Below are 13,885 nucleotides of genomic sequence, written 5' to 3'. Positions count from 1 at the left end.
TGGAAGGAGAAACTATGGGGCTTTGAAACAGGCTCTCATTTTGAGCCATGAGAAGCCCACTTAAATGAAATGTCCATCAAAGGCTGCAGGGAGTAAAAGGTTTTTACTTTAAAAAAAATATGTTTTTTTTTTAAAACCTTATTGTCAACCTCTCTCTCGCTCTCTCTCGCTCTCTCTCGCTCTCTCTCTCCTGTTCCCACTTGAATCCAGGAGAATTAATAGTGATTAAGATTTAAGGTGATATTGCCAGGACTTGAGGGCCTGAGCTATAAGCAGAGGTTGAGCAGGCGAGGACTTTTTTCCTTGGAGCGCAGGAGGATGAGGGGTATTCTTGTAGAGGTGTACAACATCATGTGAGGAATAGATAGTGTAGCCTGCCCTACCTCTCCCGATAGCCCAGGACCTCACATCCTGGCAACATGTCCTTGTAAATCTTCTCTGCACTCTTTCCAGCTTGACAACGTCCATTCAGAGCAGGGCGGCCAATTGCTTCAGCTTCTGGTCGACTCGGCGAAAAAGCTTTTCACCGTACCTCGGTACACGTGACAGTGATAAAGTACTTAAATGATGTATGGTCAACATCTGGGTGTGTGGTGTACAGCTCATCATAACTTGCTTTGCTCCAGTCATCGGATGTGTCATTTTCTGCAGTGACCCAACTGGGATGTTTCTTGATAGTTTAGTTTGGAGATACAGCACGGAAATGGGCCCTTCGGCCCATCGAGTCCTTGCCGACCAGCGATCCCAGCAGATTAACACTACCCTGTGTACCCACACTGGGGATAATTTTACATTTATAACCTAGCTAATTAACCCACAAACCTGTACGTATTTGGAGTGTGGGAGGAAACCAAAGATCTTGGAGAAAACCCACGCAGGTCACAGGGAGAACGTACAAACTCCGTACAGACCTGTAGTCAGGATCAAACCCAGGTCTCTGGCGCTGTAAGCTCTACCGCCACGCCACTGTGCCATCTGGATGGGTAAGTGTGTCAAGGGTTAGGGGGAGAAGGTAGGAGAATGGAGTTGAGAGGGAGAGATAGATCAGCCACAATTAAATGGCGGAGTAGACTTGATGGGCCAAATGGCCTAATTCTGCTCCTAGAACTTATGAACAAGCCCCGAGCAGGGACGAATGTTTAACCAAAGGATCTTGAAACCCATATGCAAGAAGGCAGTGACCGTTGTTTAATTGGGATTGTACCTTTCTGATTTCTAGGGAACTATTTTGATGAAGTATCCACCTCACGAACTTGGAACAGGAGAAAAAGTATTGAAAATAGTTTTGGAAGGTAAGCTGCTCTTGATTTAATGAACAGATTGTAATTTAGAATGAAACATGGATTGTTTAAATGGACTGTATACCTCACTTTACGTATCATGAATTTGAGCAAAAATTGGTATCATTATATTGGTACTATGGCAACTTAAAATTGCTGCCATTTTAAGCAGGGAGTATGTTGCTGCCTGATTCTGCCTTTTATGATGCAGGCTGATTTAAAAATAAAATTATGATTTAATACACGCACACACACATATTCGGAAACATCGTCCTTGATATAGCTGCATGGTGGCGCAGCGGTAGATTTGCTGCCTTACAGCGTCAGAGACCCAGGCTCGATCCTGCCTACGGGTGCTCTCCGTACAGAGTTTGTATGTTCTCCCTGTGGGTTTTCCCCGGGTGCTCCGGTTTCCCCCCGCACTCCAAAGACGTGCAGGCTTTTACGGCTTACTTGGCTTCGGTAATAATTTCAGATTCAGATCAGATTCAGATTCAATTTTAATTGTCATTGTCAGTGTACAGTACAGAGACAACGAAATGCATAATTTGTCCCTATTGTGTCGGACAATAGTGTACAGGGATCGCTGGTCGGCGCGGACTCACCTGTTTCCGCGCTGTGTCTCCAAACTGAAGTAAATATAAGGAAGAAGGGTCCCAGCCCGAAAGGTCACCTCTCCTAGTTCTCTGAAGATGCTGCCTGATCCAATGAGTTACTCCAGCACTTTGTGTCCTCCCTTGAGATCAGAACCAGATCCCCTATTCTTTTTCTGTTTGTGCGTGTGCGCCAGGGTTTAGTTATTTATGTGCATGAACACCGAGTTCCTTTGCTGCTTTTTAAAGATTTTTTTTTTTCTTATCAGTGAGAAAAGTTGCAGGTTTAGCTTTGGTCATAAGAGCCAGCATCACATGTTGACTTCTATGCACCAGTTTTTCACTGCATTCACAAATCTCTCCTCAAAGATGTGCAGTGCAGAATAAAATTCGCTCCCATGGAATACAGTTTTTTAAAATAATTCTTGATTCACGCGCCCTCGATTAATTAATCATATCCAGGTAATCCCACACTACAGCCCCACAGGTAATAGAAATTCATCCTTACTGAATTCACAAATCACTACACTGAGATGTGTGGTGCAGAATAACATTTGCTCTCATTGAACTTAATGGGGGGGAAAAAATGGTAAATCAATCAAATTTTTTTCAACTTGTGTTTCTTGATATGACTCGATTTGTTCCTTGATATCACTCGACATGACTTGACGATGTAAGCAGTTTTTTAGGCATGGACTCCTCATATATGCTCTCCCAACTCTGTTCTCCATTTGCCTTTTATCTCCGCCCTTTTTCACTTCACACCCCCATATCCCTCTCCCGACTTTACATTTCTCCTCTTCATTCCATTTGTCTCCTTTTCATCTCCAGCCTTTGTCACTTCCTCCACCAACCAACCAATCTAAACCCCCTCCCCACCTGTTGTATCCACCTATCAACTTGCCAGGCTTCGTCCAAGCCCCACCACTCTCTTCCAGCTTTCTCCCCCAACCCCCTACTCCACTCCGTCTGAAGAAGGGTCCCGAACAAAAACGTTGTCTCCTGTTCATTCCCTCCCCAGATGCTGCCTGACCCGCTGAGTTCCTCAAGCACTATTTCTCTTTTGGTCTGATCTAGTTTGTTTGGGCAGACCCTCCGACATGTCCCATTTGTTGCTGAGAGCCAGATCTTAACTCGTCTTGAGTAGACATTGTAGCTCTTTCAGTCAGTTGGAATAGGTCACCATTGTACATCCTGGGGTGCCTCTCCTGTGATTTAGGAGCACTCCGCTCTCTCCTGAATCAACGCCATGCAATTTTGAGAAGAGCTGTTCACAAAAGTTGTCCAGAGAAATACTATTGTGTTCAGCTGCAATCTTTTTCTATTGAGGTCTGACTGCATCGTCTAGACTCCTTTACTTTTCCTTTCTGCAGCTAATATTTAATTATTATTATTATTACCACATGGGCAGCACAGTTGCACAGCGCTTAAGTTGCTGCCTCGCAGCACTGGAGACCCAGGTTCGATCCTGACTGTGGGCGCTGTCTGTATGGAGTTTGTACGTTCTCCCTGTGACCGCGTGGGTTTCCACCGGCTGCTCCGGGTTCTTCAGACACTCCAAAGACGTACAGGTTTGTATGTCAATGGGCTTCAGTACAAATTGTCCCCAATGTGTAGGATAGTGCTCGTGTACGGGTGACAGTTGGTCTGCACGGACTCGGTGGCCGAAGGGCCTGTTTCTGTGCTGGTACACAAAAAAGCTGGAGAAACTCAGCGGGTGCAGCAGCCTCTATGGAGCAAAGGAAATAGGCAACGTTTCGGCCGAAACCCTTCTTCAGAAGGTTTGTGTGCCTTTCTTCAGAAGGGTTTCTACAGAAGAGTTTGTGTACCTTCGATTTTCCAGCATCTGCAGTTCCTTCTTAAACTCTGTTTCCGTGCTGTATATCTAAAGTCTGAAGTAAAGACAGACCTTCAGATAGATGTCAGTAAATACAAGGTAGACAAAAGTGCTGGAGAAAGTCAGCGGGTGCAGCAGCATCTATGGAGCGAAGGAAATAGGCAACGTTTCGGGGCGAAACAATTCTGAGTAAATAGAATCTGATTAATGTTTCTGATTATGTTTGATTCTATTATTTCACATTGTAAACACTTAGCAGATATAAGTGCAGCCCAAAAGTGTTGATGAACTTGCGATCTAAATTCTTTACAGATTCATTCATAGCCTAGAATCCTAACGCATTGGCCATGTGTATGGGGGGTGTTTTTACAGCCTGGTGGTGAGCATGGAAACATCACGCCTTTTGTAGAACCAGTCCATGTGAGATTTTTGATGTTGTGACAATGTTGAGGAAAAAACGTGTTGGTCGCTTGTTATTCAGCTTATTTTGAAGTGAAACTTTTTTGTTTTAAATGTAACTTATTAGAGGTTGACAGTCAAGCTGCATCCAGAGGCATCGGGAATCCAACCGTGAAAAGCATCTTTGGTGCGGATAGGTTATGTTACTCCAACCTTTTAGCTTTTTTTGTACTTTATTTGTCACCTGTACTGAGGTACAGTGAAATTCATATTTGGCTACAGTTCAGTACAAGTATCACTATACATAAGCACTTAGATACGTTGGATAAGCATCTCAGATATAGTACAAGTGTATAGGGTGATTTCACGAAAGGTCACTGGGTCATAGGTCTTCACGCACGGAGCCGCAAAATCCAACTGGGGTACAAACGTCACTTCCAGTACATGTTATTAATGCTAGAAACGCGTACTTTCAAACCTGTTAAAAACCGCGAAAACGGTTAGTTTTTGCGCTATAAATAACTGCAAGTCGGGGTGACCGTGAGGCACAGTTATCCTGCTTTAGAGTTCTAAAGATTTAGGAAGTGATTATTGATGTTTTGATGAAATGCAGCGAGCAAACGCGATAATTCTCGATATTTTCTATCTTTATATCTGCACAGCCAACAACTTAGTGACGTTTGTACCCCAGTTGGATTTTGCGGCTCCGTGCATGAAGACCTATGACCCAGCGACCTTTCGTGAAATCACTCTATAGCAGGAGTACATTGAGACAGCATCCAGTCACCAGTTTGGTGCCATTTTCAAGTCCCAGTTGCTGTAAGCGCAGGGATCTTGACCTGACCATAAATGTCTGTTGTCCTGGCGGCGTTGCAGGCTCGGCCTGGCCAACCGTAGAAGTGATGTCCTCCACTGCTCCTCCTCCGCTGTAGGCCACATGAGGACCATTCGCTTGGCTTCTTGGAGCGCTTTAGTTTAGTTTAGAGATGCAGCGCATAAACAGGCTCTTCGGCCCACCGAGTCCGCGCTGACCAGCGATATCTGCACGCTAACACATTCCTACACACGCTTGGGACAATTTACAACTTTAACCGGAGCCAATTAACCTACAAACCTGTACATCTTTGGAATGCGGGAGGAAACCGGAGGTCTCGGGGGAATACCCACGGGGAGAATGTACAAACTCCATACAGACAGCACCCGTGGTCAGGATCGAACCAGGATCTGTGGGAACTCTACTGCTGTGCCACCGTGCCACCCATGTGTCTCTATCTCTGGTGTAGGCCAGCAGCTTCACTTCCTTCCTACACGCATGGATTTTATAAATGTATTTACAGAAATGTAATTGAACATAATGGTGGCAGTGGGTGATCGATATACGTTTGTTTTTTGTGGAATTCTGAACGTTCAAATACTTGTCGTGATATAACACTGCTGTAATTTTCCGTTTGTCTTAGAATCGACCACACAGCCTTCGACATCCAACCAAGCATCAATCAACACCTTTATATTTGGGAAGTTGGTGGACGACTGTGAGAGCATTCTAAAACAAGGGGTAAGCACGTCAATGAAGCGTTTATAGCCGGGGTAGAATGGTGGAGGAGTGGTGGAGTTGCTGCCTTACAGCACTTTCAGCGCTGGCGACCCGGGTGCGAACCTGACTGTGGGCGCTGTCTGTACCGTAGTCGCGTGGATTTTCTCTGAGATCTTCGGTTTCCTCCCACACTCCAAACACGTACAGGTTTGTAGGTCTGGAGAAGGGTCTCGACCCGAAACGTCACCCATTCCTTCTCTCCAGTGATGCTGCCTGGCCCGCTGAGTTACTCCAGTACTTTGTGGTGTCTATCCTCGATTTAAACCAGCATCTGCAGTTCTTTCCTACACCGGTTTGTAGGTTAATTGACTTGGTGTAATGAATGTAAAATTGCCCCTAGCCTGTGTAGGATTGTGTTAATGTGCGGGGATCGCTGGTCGGCGTGGACTCAGTGGGCCGAAGGGCCTGTATCCGTGCTGTACCTCTAAACTAAACTAAGCTACAGTGCATTCATAAAGTATTCAGATCCCTTCACTTTTTCCACATTTTGTGACGTTACAGCCTTATTCTAAAATGGATTAAAATCTTTTTTTTTTAATCATCAATCTACTCACAATACATAATAAAAAAGTGAAAGCAGGTGTTTAAAATTTTTTGCAGAAATTGAATTGAACATCAAGTCTATTCCGCAGGTAGATACAAAACACTGGAGAGAAGGAACGGGTGACATTTCGGGTTGAGACTCTTCTTCAGACTTAAGCCTATTCCGCCATTCAATCGTGGCTGATCTACCTGTCCTTCTCAATTCAGTTTAGTTTATTGTCACGTGTACCGAGAAACAGCGAAATACTTTTTGTTGCATGCTAACCTGACCCAGCCCCCTTCTCATGCCTTCTCACCATAACCCTTATGAGTCAAGGAACTAACCTTCAATCCCCGCTTTAAAAATACCTAATGTCTAAGCCTCCACAGCCGTCTGTGGCAATAAATTCCACAGATTCACCACCCTCTGGCTAAAGGGATTCCTCCAGTGTTTGGACTACATTTAAGATGACTTAATGTGACTTGTGTCAAACAAACTACCTCTTCGTTCTCTAGTTTCTAACTGAGTCTTTTGTTTCTCTCCTCTTGTCTCCGCAGGACACGGTGGTGCTCACGAATTTCCAAGCCAGCAAGTCCCCGAGTGCCAGCAAGGATGGACGGCACGCTTTCCAGCTTGAACTCTCCGATGAGGAAGGAGCCACGGTCTTTGTAAGTCGAGCTACGTTCAGGCGTGTGTGTACTTGTTAGGTTGAGACAGTTGGGAATATTGGCAAAAATGTGTTGGGAATACCAAGGTGTTCTTGCAGCTGATATTATACAAGATAGTTCATATCTCTCATCCCGGACATACATGACCCATATCTATCAAGGCACATACATGACCCATATCACTCATACAGCACATACACCACCCATATATCTCATACAGCACATGACCCATGTCTCGCAAGGGACATGCATGACATATCTCTCATACAACACAACCATGGTCTATATCGCTCATACAACACATACATGACACATACACACCACATGCATGACCCATAATCACGCGTACAGCACAGAAGCAGGTCCTTCAGGGCTGAACCGTATGATTCTATGACATTCAGCACAGTATGCCTCTGACATTGTTCTGAACCTTTTCATACCTCTAGTTTCCCTCTCCCCTGACTCTCAGTACGAAGAAAAGTCTCGACCCGAAACATCACCTGCTGAGTTACTCCAGTTTTGTGTCCATCTCCCAGGACTCATTGTGCTGAAGTGCATGTTTCTGTGCTGTATGCCTATGGGCCAGACATGGGTAAATGGGACCTGCATCTCTCCAAGTGTTTTTTAAATGCTGTCATGCTTCCAGCGTTTTATGTTTTACTTGATAAAAGAAAGTTCAGAGTACTCTTTTGCCATTTCATCAAGCAGAAAGAGATGAGACTTAATTTTCTTTTTAAATTAGTTAAAAAGTATATACAAAAGAAGAACTGTGCAATATACATATAGTGAGAGGCCTGGATAACTTACCGAATAGTGGATGTGGAGAGGATGTTTCCACTAGTTTAAGACTAGAGATCATCACCTCAGAATTAAAAGACGTTCCTTTGGGAAGAAGATGAGGAGGAATGTTTTTATCAGAGGGTGATGAATCTGTGGAATTCATTGCCACAGAAGGCAGTGGAGGCCAAGTCAATTAATATTTTGAAGGCAGAGCTAGATGCGTCGATTCTAGATTAGTACGGGTGTCAGGGGTTAGGGGGAGAAGGCAGGAGAATGGGGTTGAGAGGGAAAGGTAGATCTGCTATGATTGAATGGTGCAGTAGACTTGATGGGCCGAATGGCCTAATTCTGCTCCTATAACCTATGACCTTATGAACTTGCATTAATTTGAAGGTTGACAAAAATGCTGGAGAAACTCAGCGGGTGAGGCAGCATCTATGGAACGAAGGAATAGGTGATGTTTCGAGTCGAGACCCTTCTTAATTTGCTTTGTATCGTAGTGTCTGCACATATTTTGCTTGGCACCCTTGCCATTGAAGTGGCCCCTGGGATTGGAGAACACTTTTGATGGGAGGCTCAATCAAGATCTTATCTTTGTTCATCTGACCCGTTATTTGTGGTGCTGCAAAAATTCCTCCTTTAGCAAGGTTGAGTTGAGCTGGGCTGAGCTGTGCCAGTCCAGCTTGCAGTCATCAGGATCGACAGCAGATGGCGGCATCTGAGCCCAGAGACTGCTGTGGGAAGAATATTCAATTCTGTGCACTGATCTTTGTCAAAGACATGCCAGAGTGTAATTGAAAGTGAAGATCACTTTTCAACCACAAGGACACGAGACAATTATACCCAATAATATTTCAGGTAATTTATCCAAAATGCCTTTCTGCTGACTGGTTAGCACGCTGGAAAAGCTTTTCCCTGTACCTCGGTACATGTGGCAATAAACTCGACTCAACTGGAAAGTGTCCAGAGAAGATCTACAAGGATGTTGCTGGGACCTGAGGGCCTGAGCTATATGGAGCAGGCTGAGCAGGCTAGCACATTATTCCTTGGTGCATAGGAGGATTAGAGGCGATCTTTTGTAAGTGTAAAAAATGATGAGATTAATATATCGGGTAAATGCACAGAGGCTTTGGCCCAGGGTAGGCGAATCGAGAACCAGAGGACATAGATTTAAGGTAAGGGAGGAGAGATTTAGCAGGAACCTGAGGGGGTAACTTTTTCCATGCAAAGGGTGGTGGGTTTATGGAACGAGCTGCCAGAGGAGGTAGCTGAGGCTGGGACTTTCACAACTTTTACGAAACACTTAGACGGGTACATGGATGGGATGGGTTTAGAGGGATATGGGCCAAACGCGGGCTGGTGGGACTAGAGTAGATGGGGCATGTTGCTCTGCCTGGACAAATTGCAAAAGGATTTGAGTATAGGAGCAGAGAGGTTCTACTGCAGTTGTACAGGGTCTTGGTGAGACCACACCTGGAGTATTGCGTACAGTTTTGGTCTCCAAATCTGCGGAAGGACATTATTGCCATAGAGGGAGTGCAGAGACGGTTCACCAGACTGATTCCTGGGATGTCAGGACTGTCTTATGAAGAAAGACTGGATAGACTTGGTTTATACTCTCTAGAATTTAGAAGATTGAGAGGGGATCTTATAGAAACTTACAAAATTCTTAATGGGTTGGACAGGCTAGATGCAGGAAGATTGTTCCCGATGTTGGGGAAGTCCAGGACAAGGGGTCACAGCTTAAGGATAAAGGGGAAATCCTCTAAAACCGAGATGAGAAGAACTTTTTTCACACAGAGAGTGGTGAATCTCTGGACCTCTCTGCCACAGAGGGTAGTTGAGGCCAGTTCATTGGCTATATTTAAGAGGGAGTTAGATGTGGCCCTTGTGGCTAAGGGGATCAGGGGGTATGGAGAGAAGGCAGGTACGGGATACTGAGTTGGATGATCAGCCATGATCATATTGAATGGCGGTGCAGGCTCGAAGGGCCGAATGGCCTACTCCTGCACCTAATTTCTATGTTTCTATGTTTCTAAATTGGGCCAAAGAGCCTGATTCCACTCTGTCGACTGGCTAGGTGTTTCCAGCTTTCTTTTTGTTCTGTTTCCTGATCAAGAGAATCTCGTTGAAAATTTTTATATATACAATTTTGTAGGACAATTAATGCAGAAATCTATAATAACTTCATTGAGCCAGCATTCTGCCCAGGAGTCATAATTAGTTACTGCATCTCAAATTTAATGCATTTTGTTTAAAAATGGCATTGTTAACAAAACACAAAGTGTTGGAGGAACACAACGGGTTGGGCAGCTTTTTTTTATTGCATAAAATATTTTAGAGTTCTGCCGAAGACCGCTGGAAATTGCGGAGAGTTGTAGATGTAACCCAGTCCATCTCACAGACCAGACTTCCCACCTTTGACACCATCTACACATCACGCTGCCTCGGAAAAGCAGCCAACATAATCAGAGACTTGTCCCACCCTGGTCACTCCCCCAGCTCCAGTCCGGCAGAAGATACGAAAGCTTGAAAGCGCGCGCCACCAGACTCGGGGAACGGCTTCTTCCCCTCTGTTATCAGGCTTATGAACGGTCCTTCCACAAGCAAGGGTACTGTCCGATTCACCTCTACCTCATTGTGGACGTTGGAGTTTGCTGCAGTGCCGAGAACACTATTCAGCACTCTGTATCTTCCCCATTCCTCTAACTATCGTGTGGAGTTTGCACGTTCTCCCTGTGGGTCTTCACGTGGGTTTTCTCCGGGTGCTCCAGTTTCCTCAATGCATCCTGAAGACTTCCAGGTTTGTAGGTTAATTGGCCCACTGCAAAAATTGTAAATTGTTCCTAGTGTGTAGGTTAGAACTAGTGTACGGGAATGGTCGTTGGTTGGCATGGACTTGTTGGGCTGAAGGTCCGGTTTCCACGCTGTATCTCTAAAGTCTAGAGTAAAGTCTATTGTACGAGTTTGCCTTGATTGTGTTGATGTATAGTGTTATCTGATGTGTTTGGATAGCATGCAAAACCATGCTTTTCACTGTACCTCGATACTCCTGCCAGTAATAAATCTAAATCTGTAAGGGAAAACCTGAGCATCTGGAGGGAACCCACACAGTCACAGAGAGCACGGCCAATGGGCGGTGCAGTGGCGCAGCGGGAGAGACCTGGGTTCGTTCCTGACTACAGGCGCTGTCTATACGGAGTTTGTACGCTCTCCCCGTGACCGCATGGGTTTTCTCCAGGTGCTCCGGTTTACTCTCGCACCCCAAAGACGTACAGGATCGCAGGTTAACTGGCTTCAGTGAGATTGTAAATTGTGTGTAGGATAGTGCTAGTGTACGGGGTGATCGCTGGTCAGCGTGGGCTCGTTGGGCCAAAGTGCTTGTTTCCGCTCTGTATGCCTAATGTCTAAATGGGCAAACTTCACAGTGAAGGAGCTGGTGCCAGGATTGAACCTGAGTCTCTGGAGCTGTGAAGCAGCTACCTTTCCTCTTACTGCAGTTGCACCCAAAGTGCTGGCTGAATGTTTCAAAGTTTCAGGGTTTCGAGGTCAGTTTATTGTCGCGTGTACCAATTAAAGTACAGTCAAATTCGAATTACCATACGGCCATACAAATAAAAAAAGCAGCAAGACATATAGCCGCGTAAAAGTCACCATAAACATCCACCACAGTGGATTCCCCACACTCCTCGCTGTCATGGAAGGCAATCAAGTTTAATCTTCCTCTTTCATTCTCACGTGGTTGCGGCAGTCGAACCAGCCGCGTCGGGGCGATCGGACCCCTCGTGTTGGGGCAGCCAAAGCCCCCGCGGCTTGGAGTTCCCGAAGTCGGCCTCTAGCCAGAGACTGCGAGCTCCGTGATATTAAGTCCGCAAGCTCCCATGGTGGAGCTCTCTAAGACAATTCCCAGCGAAGGCCGCCAACTCCTCGCCGCAGGCCACAGTGCGGACGGAGGTTATGATACGGGGGAAACATCGCATCTCCGTCGAGGTAAGAGATCAGAAAAAGTTTTCCCACTCCCCCACATAAAACAAGTTAAAGAACACTAAAACATACATTTAACATACAAAGAAGGAAGGGACAAGACTGTTGGCGAGGTGTTAACATGGTGTAAAAAGTTCACTCTAAAGCCATAGAATGCAACATCAAAGGAAATGGGTGCACCGCTGTGATTAGTTCATCACTGCAGGGGCCGTGTGGGTGTTTAGAGGAAGTGTTCGTTTGGAACTTCAAGTACCAATCGATGCCTGGTTTTCAAAGAACTAGCTTAATTAGGCATGTACAAAGTGGGGCATAAAAGCAGAATTCCCCAAACACTGCAAAGTTGCAACATCCTCCGTCATTAAAAACTGTTTAAAATGGATCAACCGAGTTGATTTTTGATCTTGACTGACCTTCTAAGGATGTCAAAGGTTATGAGGAGAAGGCTGGAGAATGGGGTTGAGAGGGAAAGATAGATCAGCCATGATCAAATGGCGGAGCAGACTCAATGGGCCGAATGGCCTAATTCTGCTCCAATATCTTGTGGTTTTTAAAATCCAAGTGGTCTTTGCTACAGTCCCCCTGAAAAGTAGCTTGATCAGATACAATTATCGAATCAGTACTGCAAATGTTTGGCCTCTGTCTCATTAGCATTCAGATGACTTGAAGACTTCTAAGTATAGAAGTTGGGAGGTCATGTTACAATTATACAAGTTGGTGAGACCACATTTACAGGATAGTGTTCAGTTCTGGACACCTTGTTATAGGAAAGATGTCAAACATGAAAGGATTCAGAGAAGATTTACCAGGATGTTGCCTGGACTTCAAGGTAGGGAGAGGTTGAGCAGGCTAAGACTTTATTCCATTGAGCGCAGAAGGATGAGGGGTGTACAAAATCATGAGAGGAATAGATCGGGTAGACGCACAGAGTCTCTTGGCCAGGGTAGGGGAATTGAGAACCAATTGAGAATCTTGGTGCGTGAAGATTTTGTGAATCATAAAATCCTGGGGCACCGTGCGAGACCAGGCGTCACTACCTACGTCACCACGTCGCGCCATGCGCGTAAATGATGTCGTGTAAATGACGCGCAAATAACGCCCAAGTGGGACAGGCTGTTAAGAAACATTTAAACAGGTTCATGGATAGAGTCGTTTTAGAGGGATATGGGCCAAATGTAGTGTAGATGGGACATGGTGGTTGGTGTGGGCAAGTTGGGCCGAAGGGCCTGTTTTCCACGCTGTATGTCTCTATGACTCTCTCTAAGACGGATTATTCATTGGGTCAGCTGCTAGCTACGTGCATACAGTGACTATCTAGTAGATTTGAGACTTGTCAACTTAATTAATGCCACATTACAGTAAACCCTTGTTTAAATGGACCCCTTTATAACATTAGAGAAGTGGAGGATCTATTATAGAGATTCAGGCCTGTAGACCTATCTGGGTCATCTGCAGCACAAGTAAAGTGACTGTGGGCTGCACGGCACTTGCCTGAAGCTTGCTTGCACTTTAGATAAACACCACCAGAAACCAATTATATATCTGTTATTTATTAAATATAAAGAGCTTGCTGCAGGCACTCGTTCTCATTAATTCATTTGACAAATTGACAGTCCCCACAAATATTTTCTGGTCCTGAATCATTAAGCTATTAGTTTGTTTCTCTGTTTTGTTTTTTTAAAGTCATTTTTTATTTTGTTTAGTATAGAGATTATGCGTGGCAGTGCCCCCTCGCCCCCCCTCATCCTTCTAAACTCCAGCGCGTACAGGCCCAGAGTCGTGAGGAAAGATTGAAAAGACTGGGCTTGTATTCACTGGAGTTTAGAAGGATGAGGGGGAATCTTATAGAAACATATAAAATTATAAAAGGACTGGACAAACTAGATGCAGGAAAAATGTTTCCAATGTTGGGCGAGTCCAGAACCAGGGGCCACCGTCTTAGAATAAAGGGGAGGTCATTTAAGACTGAGGTGAGAAAAAACTTTTTCACCCAGAGAGTTGCGAATTTATGGAATTCCTTGCCACAGAGGGCAGTGGAGGCCAAATCACTGGATGGATTTAAGAGGGAGTTAGATAGAGCTCTAGGGGCTAATGGAGTCAAGGGATATGGGGAGAAGGCAGGCACGGGTTATTGATAGGGGACGATCAGCCATGATCACAATGAATGGTGGTGCTGGCTCGAAGGGCCGAATGGCCTCCTCCTGCACCTATTTTCAATGTTTCTAAACGC

General features: G+C 45.2%; 1 protein-coding gene across 2 annotated transcripts in view; it reads left to right on the top strand.

Annotated features, from left to right (window-relative positions):
* pot1 (protection of telomeres 1 homolog) overlaps window positions 1-13,885 on the top strand; it is a 115,752-nt gene that overhangs the window by 24,415 nt on the left and 77,452 nt on the right. For both annotated transcript variants that reach the window (XM_055650256.1, XM_055650255.1), the window contains exons 3-5: window positions 1,220-1,292; window positions 5,567-5,664; window positions 6,784-6,894. In XM_055650256.1, the coding sequence (XP_055506231.1) occupies window positions 1,220-1,292; window positions 5,567-5,664; window positions 6,784-6,894 (282 nt within the window). The remainder of the gene's footprint in view (window positions 1-1,219; window positions 1,293-5,566; window positions 5,665-6,783; window positions 6,895-13,885) is intronic.

The sequence above is a fragment of the Leucoraja erinacea genome, chromosome 19 (genome assembly GCF_028641065.1).
Source record: "Leucoraja erinacea ecotype New England chromosome 19, Leri_hhj_1, whole genome shotgun sequence".
Classification (NCBI taxonomy): domain Eukaryota; kingdom Metazoa; phylum Chordata; class Chondrichthyes; order Rajiformes; family Rajidae; genus Leucoraja; species Leucoraja erinaceus.
Note: the sequence above shows the minus strand (reverse complement) of the source record. Positions and strands in the feature narration are given on the sequence as shown.